This window comes from Trachypithecus francoisi, unplaced genomic scaffold (genome assembly GCF_009764315.1).
Source record: "Trachypithecus francoisi isolate TF-2019V2 unplaced genomic scaffold, Tfra_2.0 Lachesis_group14, whole genome shotgun sequence".
Taxonomy (NCBI): domain Eukaryota; kingdom Metazoa; phylum Chordata; class Mammalia; order Primates; family Cercopithecidae; genus Trachypithecus; species Trachypithecus francoisi.
Window position 1 is genome coordinate 45119830 of NW_022681459.1, and position 23291 is coordinate 45143120.

Consider the following 23291-nt stretch of genomic DNA (forward strand, 5'->3'; position numbering starts at 1 on the left):
CTCTTGAGTCCACTTCCATCTAGGCAGTTCAGCTTTATCCAGAACAACTCTATATCAATAAATTGCTGCTTTAAAGTGTAAGGTATCAAGCAGGGGCTCCCAAACATGGCTTTTCAGCAGCACCAGAATAATAACCCGGGGAACTCTTTAAAAATCAGATTCCCTATCCTTTCTTCTGGAGACTCTGAAAATCCAGGCATGGGAACCCTTGGTGAAGGACCATTTCCAAATCTTAGACCTCAGATCTGCCTCTTCTGAGGGGTGCTTGAGATGAGCCAAGCTTAAGTTTATACTAGACAACAAGAATTAGCAGAGACAAAAGAATGCATCAAAATGAGTATTTTCTGCAAGTTGTTTAAATCCTGACAAGTGGGCCCCCCACTGGCACTGGTCACTAATAGTTTCTCTGGGGTCCTGCAAAAATCTGCATGAGCTGACACTTACCAGGAAAAAAACCAGCTTTCAAGTGTATCAGTAGGAAGAGAAGTTTGTAGAGTTCATCAAGGTTTAAGGTCAACACACACACAAAAACAATGAAGACACTACTCTCTGGGCCAAGAAGAAAAGAGAAATCAATTATGTCTGTCCCATGTACTTTATTGATGGGAAATGGCTAAAATACCACAATATGTCAGTTGCAAGAACTCAGAGCTAGAAAAGACTCTACAAAAGAAATAAGACTTTGACCTAAAGTCAAAATGGAAGGAGACTGGATAATGGATCCAAAAAATACAGAAGGAGGAGTATTCCAGGCATGGAGAATTGAGGGATGAGCACGAAGATGTAGAGGAAAGAATTAGTAAATGTACTGGGGAGCTGCAGCAGAAGTTCTCATCAGAATAGGAGGAAAGAGAGCTGGGAATGTAGATTGGGGTTATATCCTGAAGGACTTTGAATGCCAAGCTACTTTTACAGGCAATAGAGAGCCATGGAAGGCTTTTTAGTAGAGGAGGGACATGAGTAAAGATTTTAAGATGATTTTCCTCCAAATGAACTCTTTCTAAACTCGTCTCATAACATGCCCCATAAAAAGTGAGTTCTATGGTCAAACATGTCTGGAAGACACTGTGCCCACCCTATCCTTGCCTTGAAAGGTCCTAATATGTACTAGCTAACAAAGGTACTGTTAAGTCCTGCAGGAAAAAAAAATTTAATTTTTATTTAATTCAGTATTTTGCAAATCCATTTGACTATAGACTACATAAGAATTTGAGAGAAAATACATTACTATTGCAGACATTCTAGAAAATATGGTTAGAAAATTGCTGGTTTTAAAGAGTAATAGAGATTTTGAGATCTTGAAGCTTTCCTCCAGAGCAACCCTCTTTGCCAAAAGCTCCTGTTCTTTGAAAGAGGTGTCCCAACACACAGTCCCAAAGATACAACAGAGTCATCAGGAATCAGAAGACTATGTAGATGCCCCTTCCCACTCCTGGGATGCCCCCTGGACGCCACCACAGCCCCCATCCTTGCCTCAGCCATACTGGACACATAGCGAAAGAAACCAACTGTGGCTCCAACATTTATACATCTTAGTGACATTAGAAATTCATCTGGGCAACATAAAATCAACTATTTTTATGAGTCAGTAAAAACCTCAAAGGCTTAAAAATGTGTGTTTATGACTCCATAAAAGAAACTTATCTAATTTGTATACTGTTTTCTTCACCACTTTTGCATAATTTCTTTAACAAACCAAGGCTGGCAAGGAGTCAAGTTCAAATAGCTTCAATAACAATAAAAATAAATACCCAACATTTTGTTTAACACATTTTATTTTTCAAGGCACTTTTTACTTTGAAATATTCTCAAAGCCCACCTGTAAGATAGGTCAGAACGGCCGGGCGCGGTGGCTCAAGCCTGTAATCCCAGCACTTTGGGAGGCCGAGACGGGCGGATCACGAGGTCAGGAGATCGAGACCATCCTGGCTAATACGGTGAAACCCCGTCTCTACTAAAAAATACAAAAAAAACTAGCTGGGCGACGAGGCGGGCGCCTGTAGTCCCAGCTACTCGGGAGGCTGAGGCAGGAGAATGGCGTAAACCCGGGAGGCGGAGCTTGCAGTGAGCTGAGATCTGGCCACTGCACTCCAGCCTGGGCGGCAGAGCAAGACTCCGTCTCAAAAAAAAAAAAAAAAGATAGGTCAGAACGACACTATGGTCAGGTCCCTCCTTTCACAGTTGAGGACACTGAGGCTGGAAGATGTTTTAAGACTTAATGTTAATCCAGATGGGGAATTGGGAAATGGGAATTATGACTCCTGACTTCCCACACAGTGCCCTTAGAAAATGGTGATCAGAGACAGAGCCCAGCGGGGGTCAAATGCTTAATAAAGAAAACTTACCTACTGTGCCCTGTTAATTTTTTTTTTTAGACTGAGTCTTGCTCTGTCACCCAAGCTGGAGTGCAGTGGCTCGATCTCAGCTCACTGCAATCTCTGGCTTCCAGGTTCAAGGGATTCTCCTGCCTCAGCCTTCAGAGTAGCATGGGCTACAGGCACACGCCACCATACCTGACTAATTTTTGTATTTTTAGTAGAGACGGAGTGTCATGATGTTGGCCAGGCTGGTATCTAACTCTTGACCTCACATAATCCACCCACCTTGGCCTCCCAAAGTGCTGGGATTGTAGACATGAGCCACCGCGCCCCATACTCTGATATAGGTTCAATTGTACCCATTTTACAGATGAGAAAACAGAGACTCAGAGAGGTGAAGTGTTCTTGTGCAAAGTGACATGGGTCAGAAGTGACAGAGTCAGGACTCACAGCCAGGTCTGCCTGACTACATAAGCCACCCTTTCGGCAATGAGATTAGTCCATTAATTCCAACTTCTCAATTAATAATAATAGTCAACATCAATTCATTAGTTCATCGTTTGGTTCATTGCATCATATACATTACTCTCCCTACAACCTCAGAATAAATCATAAGGAAGCCAGGACACGCATTTAGTCCCATCGTACAGAAGAGGAAACGGGTTTGATAAGATGACACTTGTCTGAGCACATAAGAGACAAAGTCAGGACTGGGCATGGTGGCTCACGCCTGTAATCCCAGCACTTTGGGAGGCTAAAGCAGGTGGATCACCTGAGGTCAGGAGTTCGAGACCAGCCTGGCCAACATGGTGAAACCCTGTCTCTATTAAAAATACAAAAATTTGCTGCGTGTGGTGGGGCACATCTGTAATCCCAGCTACTCGGGAGGCTGAGACAGGAAAATCACTTGAATGTGGGAGGCAGAGGTTGCAGTGAGCCAAGATCGCACCATTGAACTCCAGGCTGGGCAGCAAGAGTGAAACTCCATCAAAAAGAAAAAAAAAGAGGCAGAGTTAGGTTTGGGATCAGGTAATGAGGCTCCAGAGGTGGCAGTCATAGCACACCCCTTCCTCTGCCATGTCAGTGACCCAGGAAAATCTGTCAGTGTCCTTCTGTCTCTCTGCTCCCACTACCAGGATGACAGTTCACAGCGGGCAGACCAACAAGTCAGCTCTTCTCTACGACTCCCTTCAGACCGAGAGTGTCCCTTTTGAGGGCCTGCTGAGCGAGGGCGACACCATCCGTATCGAGTTCACGTCCGACCAGGCCCGAGTGGCCTCCACCTTCAACATCCGATTTGAGGGTGAGGGTCCCTGGGGGCTTCCCCTTCTCTTGTGGGGTTGGGGGTAGCCTGGGAGCAGGGAAAGCATGGAGAGATAGAAATCTTGGCTGCGAAGGATGTGGGAAATCCCATGGCCATATGGATCCTTTGGTTTCCAAAGACAGGCTCTTGGTTTCGTTAATAATAATGCCTACCATTAGCTGTGCACTTACTACGTGCTCAGTGCCTTCTGTGCATTGTCTGCTTGGATTTCAGCTTCTGCATCATGTTTGATCCTCATCACACTGAAACATTAGCACTGTTACTCTATCTGATTTTTGGTGAGGAAACTGAGGTTTAAGAAACTTGGGTGACCTGCCCAAGACCACCAGCGAACAAGGATGGAGTTAAGATCTCTGTCCATCCTGTACTGGGGAACCCTCAAGCTCTGCTCCACTCCACCTAGTAGACCTCTTATAATTCAGCCACTTCTTCTTCCAAGAAGAATTTAGCAAGAGCCCCTCCTGCCGAGACCCTGACTCTTGAAGAAGGGATTCGCTGGGCATTTCATGTATGTTGGGGGACTTCCTGTTCTGGCTTTGCCAAGAAAAGTTGGCTTTTATCATAGACAACCCTACAGTTTCCCATGGCAAAAAAAATCAGGGTTCTGAAGATCCTTCTGTGGAATAGGATGTGGAAAGGTATTAAAACACAACAACACCACAGGGTGGAGAAGACAGAGATTCTTATTCCTATTTTAGATTTTTTTAAATGAAGCCCCAAGGAGTCAACTGGGTGGCCCCAGGGTTCTCGGGACATCGTCTGGAACCAGGACATGTGATTTGGTCTTGTTTTCTTTGGGGCTTTTCTAAACAACACACGAGACCCGTCTTTTGAAATACAGCACCATGGGGTAGTCCCTGCCTCATCTGAACTGCTGCCTCTCTTTGTTTCCCTTCCTCAGCGTTTGAGAAAGGCCACTGCTACGAGCCCTACATCCAGAATGGGAACTTCACTACATCCGACCCGACCTATAACATTGGGACTATAGTGGAGTTCACCTGCGACCCCGGCCACTCCCTGGAGCAGGGCCCGGCCATCATCGAATGCATCAATGTGCGGGACCCATACTGGAATGACACGGAGCCCCTCTGCAGAGGTGAGCGGACCCACAACACTCTTCCCACGACACCCCAGTGACCTCCACCCTTCGGATGAGAAGACCAAGGCCCCAGCTTAGAGGCCTGTCCCTGGTTTTCATACCAATTTAGGATTAGAACCCTTTCCTTTGGTTCAGGGTTGTTGCAGATCTTGAGAAAATTACAAAATGGGTAAATTTTAAAAGGTGCACCTTCCTCCGGGCATAGGTCCCATAGTGCACAGCTTGGTGAGCTGAATACTGCATGGATTTCAGCTCGTAAATACTCCCTCTGCTATGCATGCTTGTGCAGTGCACAACCCATGCAACAACCCAGGGCAGCCCTGAATCTCATTAATAAGAATAATAATAGTTCTTAATTGGTGTGTAATAATTATGCTACCAGTGCTTTGCTAAGGGTGTATGTGCATTATCTGATTTCAACCTCACCATAGCCTTATAAAGTAGATTCTATCAGCACCATTTGCAGGTGAGAAAACTAATGCTATGAAGTGACCTGCTTAAGAACACACTGAGGGGAATTGGCAGGGACAGGAATGGAACTCAGGTCTCTCTGCTCTCAGAGTACTGTGCTCTGAGCCCCACTGGACAGTGTTGGCTGCAGAGAACCCTCATCTACACAGGCTCCAGTGGACTGTCCTGCCAGTTTCCCTATATTCTTTTTGGCATTGTTGAGATGGAGACTCGCTCGGCTCACTGCAGCCTCTGCCTCCCGGGTTCAAGCAATTCTCCTGTCTCAGCCTCCTGAGTAGCTGGGGTTACAGGCATGGCCCACAACGCCTGGCTAATTCTGTATTTTTAGTAGAGACAGGGTTTCACCATATTAGCCAGGCTGGTCTTGAACTCTTGACCTCAGGTGATCCACCTGCCTTGGCCTCCCAAAGTGCTGGAATTACAGGCGTGAGCATCGCGGCCAGCCTGTTTCCCTATATTCAAGGCCGCTGAGCCACCCTGAGCCTGGGTCTCCTGGTAGCACGTGGAGTAATGAAGGGTGCCCTCAATCCTGGCAGCCACAGCCTCAATGGCAGTTGGCGTGAAATCACAGCCTTGCCATGGTGAGGAATTGATCCCTATATTAGATGTGCTGGTTTAACAGAGCGGAATTTATTGGTGCTTTGGCCTCTGCCATGTTGAGAACTTTCCAAAGCGGTAAACACAGAGTGGAATTTAAAGGGCACCTGCCGCAGCCACATCTCTGCTTCCAGTTCAGGGCCGGGACCTGTCATAGCAACATTATCTAAATTATCGAGCAGCTACCACGTGCCAGGCGCCGTGCAGCATGTTTGACATTCATGAGCTTAAGCCTCAAAATAACCCAATGAGGTTGGCAGTGGTATTGTCCCCATTTTATAGAGAAAGGGAGCTGAGGCTCTGAGAAATTACATACCTCCTTTTACAGACTGTTAGCGGCAGAGACAAGATTGGAACCCCAGGACCACCTAACTTGAGTGGGCAGTCTCTTAGCCACTACTCACCCTGCAAAAGAGCAGAGGCTGTTGAGGAGTCATTCTGACCATTCTGAGCTCCATCCTTGGTCTTGAAATAGCAATAGCGCCCCTTAGCCCAACTTTTACCAACTGCCAGCTGCAGGGCAGGCAGCTGGCCAGCTCTCATTTAATCATTACACACACACACACACACACACACCACACACACACACGTGCTGGCTGCCTGAGGTAAAGGCACCTGTCCACAATACGCAGAGATTCACGGCTGTCTGACTTCATAGCCCACATGGTTAGCCGCTATGCCACATTGACTTCTTTACAAATAAAGTCCGCCTTCCTGCCTGTGTGTCTTTTACAGCCATGTGCGGCGGTGAGCTCTCTGCTGTGGCTGGGGTGGTATTGTCCCCCAACTGGCCGGAGCCCTACGTGGAAGGTGAAGACTGTATCTGGAAGATCCACGTGGGAGAAGAGAAACGGATCTTCTTAGACATCCAGTTGTGAGTGTTTATAATGGGTGGTCCTCTAATTTGGCAAAATTTGGGAGATTGGGAAAGAAATTGCTCCTGTTTTATTCTTTCAACCAGTAGTAACTAAGCATCTACTATGTGCCAGGGACTGTGCAGAGAACAGGCATTCCCATAGTGAGATCGACAATAGCAGCGCACACACACACACACACACACAGAGAGAGAGAGAGAGAGAGAGACAGAGAGAGAGTCCCTATCTTTGGGAAATTCAGTCTAAGGAAACAAATATGAAATGAGAGCATACACAAATAATTGCGTACTCTAACTTCAATAAGCGATGTAAGGAGAGGTGAATGGTGCTATGAGATTCTATAACTGGAATTTGATATAAAGAGGAAGGTGAGAAAAGTCTTCCCCAAGGTTCTGATACTAAAGCTGAGAACTAAAAGATGAGTTGGAGTGATGCATCCTAAATGAACAGAATGTGCAAAGGCCCTGTGGCAAGCATCTCATTTTCAAGGACCGAATGGCCAGTGTGGCCGGGGGGAGGGGGGGCACTATAACACTGATTTACAGGACTACAGTTGTTTATTTTCCTGTTTGTCTCCCTCAGCTAAACCAGAAGGTCCTCTCCACCAGGGCTGGGGCTCTGTCTCCACAGTCTAACACAGAGCCTGATACACAGTAGATGTTCAGGAAATGATTGCTGAATGAAAAAAAAAATGTTTTTAATGAACAGACTTACTTGGCTGTGTGGCTGGGTTTCTCATATTCACAGGGAGTAACCATTAGATTCTCCATCCAGAATGTTCCCCGCTAGCTCCCCATGAGGGTGACACTTGCAGGGAAGCAGTTACTCTGGGCCAGATGCAAAAGTGATTGCTCTAAACATTTCTGTCTTAGGTAATTCTCACAAAGAACCCTGCCTGGGAGGTCATTAACAGCACTGTCTGCGAAGGCAGCAGAGATGCAGGGAGGTCACCCAGAAAGCCAGCGAGTAGCAGGGCTGAAATTCAGGCTTCTGTGGCTTCTCAGTCATGCTCTTTCCACTGCCCCATGTGAGATGGGGGTGAGAAGTGGACAAAGACAGATGGTGGTGTCTGGAGAAAGCAGAATACAGAGTTCCCGGCAGACCCAGGTGGCAGACGGGAGGGTGGTTGGGGGAGGAGAGAGTGCTGAAACCCAGCAGGCTGGGGAAGCAGCACTCAGGGTTGTCTGGCTCTGCAGAGGAACCTTGCAAGAGAAAGAGAAATTATTTTCAAATTATTAGTGACTGGCTTTTGAGGCTGTTCCTTAGATGCAGCAAGAGTGTCCTTAGGCTAGGTGCCGTGGCTCATGACTGTAACCCCAACACTTTGGGAGGTTGAGGCAGGAGGACTGCTTGAGACCAGGAGTTTGACACCAATCCCAACAACATAGAGGCATCCTATCTCTTCAAAAAAATAAAAATTAGCTGGGTGTGGTGGCACACGCCTATGGTACCAGTTACTTGGGAGGCTGAGATGGGAGGATCTCTTGAGCCTGGGAAACTGAGGCTGCAGTGAGCCGTGATCACGCCACTGCACTCCAGCCTGGGTGACAAAGTAAGACCCTGTCTCAAAAAAAAAAAAAAGTGTCCCCAGAGGCTGTCCCAGAACCTCCTTCTCCAGCGGAGTCAGAGACTTACACAGCTTGAATAGCTGCCCCTTGTGGACTTGGGGTCAGGCCAATCTAAGAAAGAATTCCACCTCCTTCACATATGACTTTGGTCTCGGCTCACCTGTTCTTGCCTCTCTCTGGGCCTCGGTTTTTCTCTCCTGTAATGGGGGTCTTGGAATATCAATGCTTTGTGGCTGCTGGAGGCAGATTTTACGCGTTCCTTGCCCATTGCCTCACTCCTCAATAAAGCTCATCCTCTTCTGGGCACAGTGGCTCACACCTGTAATCTCAACATTTTGGGAGGCTGAGGTAGGAGAATCACTTGGGGCCAGGAGTTCAAGACCAGCCTAGGCAACATAGTGAGACCCCATCTTTACAAACAATTTAAAAAACCAGCCAGGCTTGGTGGCACCTGTAGTCCCAGCTACTTGGGAGGCTCAGGTGAGAGGATTACTTGAGCCCTGGAGTTCCATGCTGCAGTGAGCCATGATCACACCACTGCACTTCAGCCTGGGCAACAGAGTAAGACTCTGTCTCTAACAAAAATGTTAAAATTAAAATTGAATTAAATAGACCTCATCCTCTTCCCCTCATTCCTTTTTCTCTGACTTCTAGAGTCTGGAATAAGATGCGTATTCATTCATTCCAAACAAATTGTTTGAGTGTCTACTAAAAGGCAAGCATAATTTTATGTGCTGGAAAGGTTCTAATGGTTGTTCCTTCAGTGGTAAAATTCATATTAAAAAGTTGTCTCTCTTAACTCTAGGGAAAAAAATACTGTGTACCTACTGTGTGCCAGTAGTAGGCTTAGCATTGAAGATACAGTTGTGAGAAAAGCAGGGCAGTCCTCACCCTAGCAGGTGAGGCAGGGAAGAAAGTAAATGCAGTGTGAAAGGAGCAGTGACAAGCAGGTGAGGGCACCTGAGTGAAATCAGGAGGGCTCCCAGGAAGAAGTGACTTCTACAATAGCATGAAAGAGAAGGTAGGCAGGTGATGGGGGGGGAAAGAAGAATGCCCCAGCCAGGCATGGTGGCTCACGCTTGTAATCCCAGCACTTTGGGAGGCCGAGGTGGGTGGATCATTTGAGGTCAGGAGTTCAAGACCAGCCCAGCCAACATGGTGAAACCTCACCTCCACTAAAAATACAAAAATTAGCCAGGCGTGGTGGTGAGCACCTGTAACCTCAGCTATTCAGGAGGCTGAGGCAAGAGAATCACCTGAACCCGGGAGGTGGAGATTGTGGTAAGCCGAGATCACACCACTGCATTCCAGCCTGGGTGACAGAGTGAGACTCTGTCTCAGAAAAAAAAAAAAAAGAAAGAAAAAGAAAAGAAGAAGAAGGAGGAGACGGAGGAGGAGGAGGAGGAGAAAAGGAAGAAGAAGAAGAAGAAGAAGAGAAGAGAAGAAGAAGAAGAAGAAGAAGAAGAAGAGAAGAGAAGAAGAAGAGAAAAAGAAGAAAGAAGAAAGAAGAAAGAAGAAAGAAGAAGAAGGAAGAAGGAAGAGGAAGAAGGAAGAAGGAAGAAAGAAGAAAGAAGAAGAAGAAAGAAGAAAGAAGAAGAATGTTCTACCTACATGATAAGGACATCTGCAAAGCATCTAGAAGCCTGGAAATGAGAGAGTGTTACCCACTTAATGGCATAAAGTTTAACGTGGCTGGAGCGAAGCATGGCAGGTGGGTAGGGCTACAGAGGGAATGGATCCAAGGGAAGCTCTGGGGTCTCCTTAGCTGAAGCTTCACATGGAAAACTTTATTCTAAGACTGCATCCCTTAGGAAGGCTTCTGCGTTGCCCCCTTGTCCTTGTCCATAAATACAAATTTATGTTCCAGCTTATGAATTCCTTCCCCCAGAAGTTACCAGGAAAACCACCTGTCTTCAGCCAACAGAAGGTACGACAAACTCCTGAGTTCCTGGCTTCTCTGGCAGAAGATCCCGCCCAGCTCTAGGTCCCATGAAGTCATCTATAATCCCCCTTCTTCTGCTTGGCTCGCCTCTTCTCGCCTCACAGGAAGCCTCTCAGATGGGTGGTTTTGCTTAAATAAGTCGGGCCCACATCTCCCTTTGGTGCCAGAGGTCTGGAGGAGGAAACAAGAAAATGGGAATCTTTACTTTCATCATCTCTAGGCATCAAATATTCAATTAACCTTCAGCCTGACACCAGATTGGGTTTTATTTCTACCACTAAGCATGCATGCGATGGGGCAGCTGATCCGGGAACCTCAAGCAATTAAAGCTTCCCCAAAGCCAGGCCACTGGTGTTAGCATCAGCAAGGGAGCCCTTGCAGCGGGGGCAGACTTTCTGTCTTCTGAACATTTTCACAGTCGTAGATTGAGCGTTGACTAGGAGAGAGGACCCTCAGTTTCCTGCCTCCCTGCCCTGATACTCCATGCCCTCAGCAGCCCTGGACCCAGCACCTAGCCTCTCTGGGCCTTAGATTCCTCCTCTGCAAAATGATGGGCTGCCTTGAATCAAAGGTAGATGCAAATTCAAAATTATGAAGGGCCAGGCAACATAAATATAGGATTTAGAGCTGGTGTGAGATTATATGGAGGGGAGGGATCTGTGATGAATTAGAAAGTACATACCCTATCTAAAATCATTTAAATTCAATTTTTATTTTTTTTTATTTTATTTTTTGCGACAGAGTCTCACTGTCGTCCAGGCTGGAGTGCAATGGTGCCATCTCAGCTCACTGCAACCTCCAACTCCCGGGTTCAAGCGATTCTCCTGCCTCAGCCTCCTGAGTTGTTGGGATTACAGGTGTGCGCCACCACACCTGGCTAATTTTTGTATTTTTTTTTTTTTTTTTTTTTTTTTTTGAGGCGGAGTCTCGCTCTGTCGCCCAGGCTGGAGTGCAGTGGCCGGATCTCAGCTCACTGCAAGCTCCGCCTCCCGGGTTCCCGCCATTTCCTGCCTCAGCCTCCCAAGTAGCGGACTACAGGCGCCCGCCACCTCGCCCGGGAGTTTTTGTATTTTTTAGTAGAGACGGGGTTTCGCCGTGTTAGCCAGGATGGTCTCGATCTCCTGACCCGTGATCCGCCCGTCTCGGCCTCCCAAAGTGCTGGGATTACAGGCTTGAGCCACCGCGCCCGGCCATTTTTGTATTTTTTGTATTTTTTTTTTTTTTGAGACGGAGTCTCGCTCCGCCCGGCTGGAGTGCAGTGGCCGGATCTCAGCTCACTGCAAGCTCTGCCTCCCGGGTTTACGCCATTCTCCTGCCTCAGCCTCTGGAGTAGCTGGGACTACAGGCGCCCGCCACCTCGCCGGCTAGTTTTTTGTATTTTTTTTTTTTTTTTTTTTTTTTTTGAGACGGAGTCTCGCTCTGTCGCCCGAGCTGGAGTGCAGTGGCCGGATCTCAGCTCACTGCATCTCCGCCTCCCGGGTTCACGCCATTCTCGTGCCTCAGCCTCCCAAGTAGCTGGGACTACAGGCGCCTGCCACCTCGCCCGGCTAGTTTTTTGTACTTTTTAGTAGAGACGGGGTTTCACTGTGTTAGCCAGGATGGTCTCGATCTCCTGACCTTGTGATCCGCCCGCCTCGGCCTCCCAAAGTGCTGGGATTACAGGCTTGAGCCACCGCGCCTGGCCGTTTTTTGTATTTTTAGTAGAGACGGGGTTTCACCATGTTGGCCAGGCTGGTCTCAAACTCCTGACCTCAATTGATCTGCCCACCTCAGCCTCCCAAAGTGCTGGGATTACAGGCATGAGCCACTGTCCCCAGTCATAAATTCAATTTTTTAAAATAGCATCCGCTCCTTCAAAAAAAAAACAAAAGTGCCTACTGGCTGCATCCAAACTGAGGGCCATCAGTCTGCCACTCTTGCAAATGATTAAGGTGACTGAGGGATTAAGCTCCTTTCTCATTACAACAATGAAGAAATGCATGTTTTTAAGCACTTACTACTTTCAAGGTCTTTACTAACATGAATTTTTACCTTGTGTAAGTTAAAAATAAATTGTATTATTTGCTCTTTGGATTAATCCCATGAAGTAGGTGCAACTATTACATTTAATTATATCCTCTTGCTTCCTCACCAATTCACTTGGATGTCTAAGAGGCATCTCAAATTAAATGTATTCTAAGTCAAACTCCTGATTCTCCGTCCCTATATCTATTTACAGGGAGATATTTATTTATCTATTATACCTATTTTACCCCATCTTTCTCATATGTGTAAGGTATGATCTATTCCACCTGCCGCTTGGGGAAAAAATTCAAACAAACAACAACAAAAACAGAACCCTTAGTGTTATTCTGGCCCAGTGGAGTCCTGGCTTTCTTAGCAAGTTGGGGGCATAGTGGGCCACACCCCAATTGGTAGCATCTGTCAATTTCCACGGTGTAAATACTCCCACTATGACCCGTTTCCAGCTAACAACATAATGACAACAGGCTCTCCAAATGCCTGGACGTTTAACCATTAGCTCTCACAAGCCCGTATGAGCCTGCCCCCAGCCCAGCACACTCACCGTGAACCGGACCTTTCTCTTTCTCCCATACCCCGTGGCCAAATCTTCAGGAAATCCTGTTGCTTCTACTCAAAAGTCAAAGTCTTCCCAGAGTCCAAGCAGTTCTGATACCTCCACTGCCACCTGCAGGGTCCAAGCCGTCCCCGTGTCTTCCCAGGATTATTGCAATGGCCTTTGAGGTATCCTCGTTCCCACTTTTGCCCGCTCTGGGCTCTTTTTAACCAACACTCTGAGTGATCCTGTTACAACCTAAGTCATATCACCCATGCTCTGCTCGAAGTTCTGCAACAGCTCCCTGTTTTATTCGGAGGTAAAGCCAGTATTCTTACAAAAGGCCCTATGGGATCTAGCTCTGGTTACGTCTCCAGCATCACTTTATTCCTCTCTTCTCCTTTCTGTATGGTATATTCGACCACATTCGCCTTCTTGCCATTCCACACACATACCTCAGGTTTTTTTTTTTTTTTTTTTTTTTTCTGTCTCCTCTGCACTGCTGTCTCCTCTGCCATTGGGATGCCCTGCCTCAAATATCTGCAGAGCTTGCTCCCCATCTCTCCATCCTCTGACTTTGCTTCACTTCCATAGCCCTTGCCACCACCCAACGCACTACATGTTATAGTATATCTTGAAGTATTTCATCTCCCACCACCTCCACCTGGAACGTCACCTCCATGAGAAGAGCAGGAGCTTATTTTCTGTCTTATTCACTGCTGTAACCCTAACATATAGACCAGTACATGGCCCATCGTAGGTGCTTAATAAATAAAAGCCAATGAAATAAATGTAGCTTGTCATGATCATACAGACATGAGGCTTCAAAGGGAGAATTTGAACCCAAATTTGTGTTCTGCTGGCTGTGATGTACATGGAGGGAAAAAAAAGAGGGTCAGAAAAACATAGAAAGACCTTCTGGGGACGTGGCCTCCATTTTTTAATAAATACAGGTTTGCTACATGACAAGGAACCTGGGTTGATAAATAAATTTGGCTAAAAATTATCAGGTAAAGTATTAAATAACAGAAGTAGGAGGACTCCCCAAGAGAACATTTTATAGGGTTATGGTGTCAAAAGATGTGTCATCACAGACCTGAGAATCAGAATATCTAGCGGGAGGGGGACTTCAAGGTCCCCCAATCCAGCGATGCTGAGATATGCTGACAGAGTTCAGGGACCAAGTGCCGTGGGGCTTGGGGAGCCTATCTCATTTTCCTGGATGTTCTGAGCACTGGACACTAAGCCAAGTAGAAAGTGATGATGGAACCACAGACAGGCTCAGAATAGGGCCAATAAGGGGGGCATCGCCCTCCCCAAGGCAGCTGTCACGACTTGCATTAGGACAAGCAGCCAGCGTCATCCCGGGGCCTTAGGATTTGCAGTGGCATCAAAATCGATTCAGTCCCAGTTTTAATCATCATGGACATGTGAGGACTGTCATTTTTGTCACTGAGCAAGTTTAATTCGATTCCACAAATACTTATTGAGCATCCACTATGTAGCAGGTATTGAGGCTGGGCCCTGGCAGTGAGCAAGACAGATGCAGCCCTGCCCTTGGGGAGCCATGTCGTAGGCTGACACAGCACCAGCAAGAGGAAATACAGCCCTCTGGGAGCCCAGAGTGAGGGAAGGTGAGCCTGGCTGAGAATGTGAGGGAGAAGCTTTCCTGAGAACAGTAAAGCCTAAGTCAGTTTTTCTCAGCCAGGGGCTATCTTGCCCCAGGGGACACTTGCCAATGTCTGGAGGCATTTCTGGTTGGGACAACTGGAGGGTGGGGTGGACAGCACCGCCAGCATCTACTGGGGACAGACCAGGGATGCTGCTGTGCATCCGACAATGCACAGGACAGTCCCCACCACAAAGAATGAGCTGACCCAAAATATCGATGGTGTTGAAGCAGAGAAACCCTGATCTATGCTAACACCTGAAAGACAGAGAGAAGATGGGCAGAGATGGAGGGGAACAGTGTTCCAGCCAAAAGGAACAGCATGTGCTAAGGTCCAGAGGCAGGAAAGCACAGCTCCCTTCTTAACTGTCCATGATATTTAATATTTGCTGAGCACTTAGGATATCCCAAGATATCCCAAGATATCCTAGACATCTTCACGACAAGCACATGCCTTGGGTTCTGTTATTATCTCCATTTTCCAGATGAGTAAACTGAGGCTCAGGGTGGCGGGAGAGTGCCTGTGATCACATAGCTAGAAGCTGGTGGAGCTTGGACTTTCACCCCACTTGCCATGTCTCCAGGACCCTGTGAGTCTGGAGTTCAAGGATGCATCCATGAAGTAGGACAGCCTGGTAGTGAGTGGGACTCAGCAACGCGTTGAAGGCCACATTAGGGAGTCTGGGCTTCCCCAAATTGGGCAGCAGGAAAAGAGTTTAAGCACTTAAAGAGATTAAAGCTTTGCAGAAGGGAGCTGCGTCCTCTGGTCACCAGCCTGAGGCTCACGCCGACAAGCTTGGCACACGCTTGGCAGAGTGGCATCTGGACTTGGCACCTCCTCCCTCCCACAGAGGGAGTGAAAATAGCATCTCAACAGCCAGGGTTACGTGAGGCCCAAGAGCTGCTGGGTTTAATTTATCTTGCTTGGTTTTCCACTGACAGTTTTAGTAAACCAATTTGGGTTTGATAGTAAAAATAATTCCATCCTCCGGGCCCCTCAGCCCTCCTAAGTGTTTGCAATTGTTATTTTTCACACCGACGAGGAGGAGGGAGTTTGCACTGCAGACCGAGCTGGGTAGGTGGCCCATAGTAGGCGCATGACTTAGCTGTCTGCTGAGTCATGAATGAGGACGTAAGCCACATGTGCCAGGCGAGAGAGGATCTCTCTCCCTCTTCGTCTACTGGGCAGTCTGTTGATACCATGGGCATGGCGGTTCTAATTAGTTACCATTTATTAAAACCCTACTATGTGCTAGGTAGACCCTGAGCTGCATCATTTAGGTCTGTGAGCAATAATAAATGTGAACATTATTATGCAGAGATAATAATTACATAAATTAGAGCTAATGTGGGTAGAGATAATTACAGAAGGGTAATTACCCAAATTAGAGATAATGTATGCCAAGCACATTGCATGTTATCTGGCACGTAGTTGGTGCTTCATAAATGGAGACTACTATTATCAGGAATCCTCGGATAAGGCAGATATTATCATTACCACTTTATGGATTGGGTAATGACAGCACAGAGAGGTTACGTGGCTTCCTCAGGTCACACAGCTAGTAAAGATGGAGCACACACCATAGCCTCCACTTCCACTGACTTGAACAGCTTTCGGGGCACCAGCTGTGTGTCTCAGCAATGCAGCAATGACGCAAGAAGGCTCCCAGGCCTGTAGGGACTCAAAGTTCACGAAGGGACATACAGCCATAAACAGACAACCTGGCAAAATGTAAGCAAAGTCCTATGGCTTGGAGAGGGAGTTGGGGAGGTAGAGGGGAACTAGATTTATCTCCGTGAATTATGGAAATGTCCCTGAGAAGGTGACATCCAGAAGAAATCTTGAAGAGTGCCAGTTGCCCGGAGTTAATGGGAGAAAAGTATCATAAGCAAAGGATTCAAGCAGTGACGACAGTGACCATTAGGCATGGAACAAATGCTCCGAACCACAGCGTCAGTTAGAACCATCTGCCCGCATTGTTGGATGGAGGAAAGAAGGAGGGTGCATCAACTTGGGATGAGTCAGGAGCCCTTAGGCTAAACCTTCTTTACACCCCAAATGCCCCCCATCCCACCATGTACCCCTCCCAGCTCCATCAGAAACCTGCCTCTTACCCTAAAAACACAACTGAACAGAAACTTACATCCTAAGGGACTTCTCATATTGCTCTCCTCTCTCTCATTTGTTCTCTCCCCCCACGCCCTCCCCAACTCTCAAAATAAATTACGGAAAGGAAAATAAGAGAACTAACATTGGTGAAGGCATCGTGGAATAGAAGATCCGAGAGGGGCCCCGAGCTTAGCAAGTATCACACAGCAAGAGAGGACCAGAAAGACAACCTGCTTGTGGCCACAAGAGCTCAGCACAGGGGCCACAACCTTGAGGAAGCCTTGCGGCCAGGGAGACATAAAAGCATCTAGAGTCAAAAAGAGGTGCATGTGAGTCCATCCTGATGTTCACCAGCTCTGTGGCCTCAGGCAGATTATTGAAGGTGATGGTGCCTGCCCCCACAATGGGATATTTTGTTCACTTTATCCCCAGTGTCTGGTACAAAGAAAGTGCTTGATAAATATCTGTTGAATGAAAGAGACGGTAAGGTTGGGCACAGTGGCTCATGCCTGTAATCCCAGCACTTTCGGAAGCCAAGGTGGGAGGATCGCTTGAGCCCAGGAGTTCAAGACCAGCCTGGGCAACAAAGCAAGACCTCGTCTCTGCAAATAATTTAAAAATTAGCCAGACATGGTGGCAAGCAGCTGTGGTCCCAGCTACTTGAGAAGCTGAAGTGGGAGGATCACCTGAGCTCAGGTGTTGAGACCAGCTTGGGCAACATAGTGAGACCCTGTTTCTAAAAAGAGAGAGAGAGAGAAAGAGAGAGAGAGAGAGGAGGTGGGTGTGTAAATTAATTAAATAATGTAAAAGTTAAAATAACAAATAACATAAGGTTTCTGACACAAGATAGGCAGATAACCATAGCTAACGCTATTTTTACCCCTACTATATCCCAGACTTGATGTTAAATACAGGCACACATTATCTCATTGATGATGATGATGATGATGATGATGATGATGATATGATGAAAGACCAACATCTGACATTCATTGAGTACTTACAATGTGCCAGTCTTTACGTGCTTTCTTTACCTATAGTAACTCATTTCACTCTCCAATGCAGTGTCAGTACCCTATGCAATATCTACATCACATCAGTATGACTACTCCTTTGTACAGATGAAGAAACTGAGGCTGAGAGAGATGAAACTGCTTGCCCAAAGTCACACAACTAGGATGTGTGCAAGTCAGGACTTGAACCCAGGTCTCTAAGACCAAAGCCAGTTTTTAACCCCCCCGCCCCCTGCACACACACACACACACACACACACACTCACAAAGGTAGCGAAGTGCTCCACATGGAAGAAATTCCGAGCTCCATCTTACAGAAGAAGAAATTGAGGCTCAAAGTATTTCCTGCTCCCTGTTTCCTGGACATCTGCTGCGAACATACATCTATCTCTGCAGGGAAAAAGTCTCAACCAGGCTCCAGCGTGCCTTCCTTTGCTCCTCTGCAAAGTTCCCAACGTTGCTCCCTGTTTGTGAGCCCCAGCACAGTTCTCTAACCAGGAAATAAAAAGGCCTAATAACAAACCCAGGTAACCATATGATTGATAGCTGCGGAACAGTCCTCTTCAGCTGCTGCCAACCTGTTCTGTGCTAAGTTAATTCCAAGCCCTAAAAATTAAGTGCCTTCTCCAGAGGCACTTCAGTTCTTCAGAGATATAGCTGCTTTGGACTGTAAGACTTCTACCTGAGAGCCAGGCAAGGAGGAGGGAGATTCAAGAGTTGAGGACAACATTAGCCCTGGGAGAATAGATTTCCAGATATCAGCAAAAATCACAGGAAAAATGCCTGTGACAAAAATAAAACTGGCTGAACTCAAATCTTCTGGCCCGTTAGCAAGAGGAGACAGGATTTCCCTGGAGCCAAAAGTTCGAAGAATTAGAAAAGGAGCAGAAAAGTTCATACAGCCCAAATTCCATCATGTTGCAAATGAGGAAATTGAGGCCTAGAGATGGGAAGACATTGCCCCAAGACCACTGTATCATTCAGCTATTGCCGTATAACAAACCATCCCAAACTCACTGGCATCAAACAGCAGGCATGTATTTCTGTTCACGAGTCTACAGGTCAGCATGGTGCTTCTGGTCTTAGCTGGGTTTGCAGATGGGTCTATGGGCGGCCACTGGCCTTCTTCACATATTTGGGGGTGGGTTGGCTGTCGTGGTCTAGGTGGGCATAGACTGGGATTGACATAGACACGGATATCTGCTCCAGGTGCCTCTCATCCTCCTTGCTAGTTTGGGCTTGTTCCCGTGGTGACTGGCCAGGGTTTCAAGAAATGGAGAAGAAGCATTCAAGGCCTCTTGAGCCCAGACTAGGAAGTGGCACAGCGGCGCATCTGCCATATCCTATGGCAAGCCACAAAGCAAGGCCCAGCCCAGAGGTATGGTGTGGATACAGAGAGGGGCCAAGCTTTGGGATCATTTTTGCCCTCAAGCTACCATGACCACAGAAGAGTAGAGGGTAGAACTCAGGTCCTGGTTCCAGCCCAAAGCTCCAAATGATATCACTGTGTACAATGATCCTATGAGGTCTGAGCATCATTATCCCCATTTTACAGATGAGGAAACTGAGGCTCAGAGAGCTGAAGGAACTTGTATAAAATCTCACAGCTAGGAAGAATAAGAGACAAGATTGGCACCTAGGGCTTGGTGCCTGGCATAGAGAAGACTCAGAAAATGTTTCCCTACATGATGCTTTCAGCATGTGGGAGACACTCTGGAAAGATCTTTCATTCTTTCAGGGACAGGAAAAAGCCTTCACCTACAGTAAGAAGTCTTGGGTTCTAGTCTCAATGCTTCCACTGAGTGGCTGTGTGACCTTGGATGAAGTCACCCCACTTCTCTGGGCCTCGGTGTCTTTCATCTTTCAAATGAAAATAACAGTGGCACCCATCTCTTCGAGTTCCTGAGATGATGAAATTATACCATGTGCAGAAGCACTTGGCAAGGGCTTGGTACATTACACACACTCAACAATTTAATTGGCAGCTGTGATGACGATTAATTCCTCCCATGGCCCATGGTCCTGTGTACAAACTGAGCTCCTTTGCATAATCACACACAACACACACACACACACACACACACACACACACTGATCCCTCTGAGCTTGCAGTTTGAGTGTTACAGTAGGAATGAAGAGAATCCACACACAGGTCCTACCCGGGTATCCCACCTGAATGATTACCTTCCTCTTCCCCACGATTTACAGGGGATTGTGGTGGTAACTTGGAAACACAAGCACCAGGGGTGGGTCCTCCACCAACTCATGCCTGTGTTCTGCTCCTCAGCCACGCCACGCTCTTCTCACCTTGGTGATTGCAAGAGCCTACTTGAGAGGAGACCTGCTCTCTGTCTGAGCTGGACATTGCCTTATTGGTGCGCCCCCTACAAACTCAAGGCATTCTAATGCAATTAGACCTGACATCTTAGGGAGACACGACTGCTTGTTTTACGAGTCCCTGACACGCACTGTCCTCCTGCACTTACTATTCAACAAGTGTTTATGGCGGGCACACCATGTGGCTAGAGTTGCATCCAATTGTCAGAGGTCTGGAGATGACAATAATCACTCACATGGATTACTGTGGTGCCAAAACACTCACATGCCCTTACCTTTGTGCCAGGCTCTGTTCTGAGCATGTTATCTCTTAGTTAATTCTCAGAGCTACCTAGGAGAGTCACATGATTTGTTCTCCATGTAACAGATGAGAACAGCATTCCTCCTCGGAGGGGTAACATGGCTCGCCACTTAGACCCAGGAGTGCCAGCCTCACACCTCTCATCACCCCTCAACCCTGCTTCACAGAGTAGAACTGACTTCATCCTGAGGGCAGCCACCCTCCCTTGAGAGCTGAGCAAGCAAGCAGTGTAGTCAGACCTGCCATTTAGACAGCACCCCTGGGAGGAAGGCAGAGGTGGGTGGAGGTGGCAGGAAGCCAGGCAGGAGGCAGATGGGCAGCAGCACTGGCCTGGCCTGGTCCTGTGATGACCAAGGTCTGGTCCTATGATGGCCAAGGCCTGAAGAAGCTCCTGCAAGCCCCTCTGGGGCCTTCTGGGAAGTAGCTGGGACAAGCCCTCCAGGTTTCAAAGGGTTCGGTTTTCCTGGAGGCGTTCCCACGACAGGTGGGGGCAGCACCTGCGTAGAATTTCCTGGGGGTGTTCTGGCTGCTCGGATTGGCCACACCAAGGCTTTCTCCAGGGGAGCCTTCAAGAGTATGCGCACGATGCAGATGCAGAACGGCAGGAGGCGGCGACCCCAGCCACTGCCAGCTTCTGCTGGGAAAAGCTCCGTCAGCTCTTCTTCCAGGAATGCAGAGCCCTGGCCCACCGCCCTCTGCACACATGTATGTCTGTGTGTGTGCGGTAGTATATACCACACACCACACACACACCACACGAAACTACACACACCACACACGTACACCCACACACACATCACACACACTACACAGTGCTACACACACCACACACACCACACACACACCACACAACACTATACACACCACACACCCTAACACACACACACACAACACACACACAACGCACACTACACACACCACACACATACACCCACACACACACCACACACACTACACAATGCTACACATACCATACACCCTAACACACACCACACACACCCACACACACCACACACACTCCACACATGCCACACCACATGACACTACACACACCACACACACCCGTGCACACACACACCACACACACCACACCAGCACACACACACTGCACATGCCACATGACACTACACACACACCACACACACCATACATGCACCTCCCACACACACATGACACTACACACACCACACACACCCATGCACACACACACCACACACACCACACCAGCACACACACACTGCACATGCCACATGACACTACCACACACCACCACACCATACATGCACCTCCCACACACATGACACTACACACCCCACACACACCATACATGCACCTCCCACACACACATGACACTACACACACCACACACCCTGCACACACACCCACCACACACCCACCAGCACACACACACTGCACATGCCACATGACACTACACACACACCACACACACCATACATGCACCTCCCACACACACATGACACTACACACACCACACACACCCATGCACACACACACCACACACACCACACCAGCACACACACACTGCACATGCCACATGACACTACACACACACCACACACACCATACATGCACCTCCCACACACACATGACACTACACACACCACACACACCATACATGCACCTCCCACACACACATGACACTACACACACCACACACACCCGTGCACACACCACACCACACACACCACACCACACACACACATGCACATGCCACATGACACTACACACACACACCACACCATACATGCACCTCCCACACACACATGACACTACACACCACACACCCATGCACACACACCACACCACCACCAGCCCACACACATGCACATGCCACATGACACTACCACACACCACACACACCATACATGCACCTCCCACACACACATGACACTACACACACCACACACACCATACATGCACCTCCCACACACACATGACACTACACACACCACACACACCCGTGCACACACACACCACACACACCACACCAGCACACACACATTGCACATGCCACATGACACTACACACACACCACACACACCATACATGCACCTCCCACACACACACCACATGACACTAAACACACACCACACACACACCACACACACATGACACTAAACACACACTTGACACACACACCACATGACACTAAACATACACCACACACACGACACTAAACACACCTGACACACACACCACATGACACTAAACACACTACACACACACACCACACATACCACATGACACAAGACCCACACACCACCTGACACTACACACACCACACACACCACGCCACACACCACACATACACATACTACCACATACACATCCGACCTCACCAGCTGATCACGCATCCCTTGAGGCGAGCTCTTGCACCCTGCCTTAGACGTCCCGCAGTGTAGACAGCCCTGGGTTCCACTCCGTGTTTTATAAAACTGGGGAAGCTTACATCCAGAAAAAGGAAGCAATGTGGGCAATGCCACAGAGGAAATTCATGGAAGGGCCACAGATGCCATCTGGGGTCACCCCTAGGTCTGGAAAACTCAGGCCTCAGCAGCCTATTTCTAAAGCCTTGTATCCCCAGATCAACCCCTTCCTTGATATTGAATGGGGAAATGGGGGAAGTGTGTGGATCCAGCCTTCTCCACAGAGAGAAGCATGTAATGGCTTGGTCATGACCATTGTTAATGGACTTTGCAATTTGTGTATTCTGAGATTTGCATCTGGGGAAACTGAGACCTGGGTTGGGAAGCCTCTTGTCCAGTCACAGGTCAGAAAGACCCTTACTGAGGTCTCGTCATGCCAGGATTTGTTGCCACCCCGCCCTTGCCCCTCAGCAGGGTGCCTAGTTCCTTATAAGTAGTTTTTGTAATAGAGGAAAAATGCTCTCGTAGTGGAATTCCTGACATTAATTGTCATTTACAGCGCTCAATAACATTATCCCCATTTTACAGGTGGGAACACTGAGGCTCAGAAAGGCTAATCTGCTTCCTCAAGGTCCCCCAGCTAGACTTTGAACCTGTTCTCTTAATGCTGCCTCCTGAGCTGGAGGTGAAACACCAGGGTAGTTAAGGACAGTCGTCTTTGTA

At 47.8% G+C, this 23291-nt stretch overlaps 1 protein-coding gene across 6 annotated transcripts in view; it reads left to right on the forward strand.

Annotated features, from left to right (window-relative positions):
• The window catches only part of SEZ6L (seizure related 6 homolog like), a 218526-nt gene that overhangs the window by 138039 nt on the left and 57196 nt on the right, over nt 1–23291 (forward strand). For all 6 annotated transcript variants that reach the window (XM_033233061.1, XM_033233062.1, XM_033233064.1 and 3 more), the window contains exons 7-9: nt 3455–3621; nt 4544–4738; nt 6545–6683. In XM_033233061.1, coding sequence (XP_033088952.1) covers nt 3455–3621; nt 4544–4738; nt 6545–6683 — 501 coding nt within the window. The remainder of the gene's footprint in view (nt 1–3454; nt 3622–4543; nt 4739–6544; nt 6684–23291) is intronic.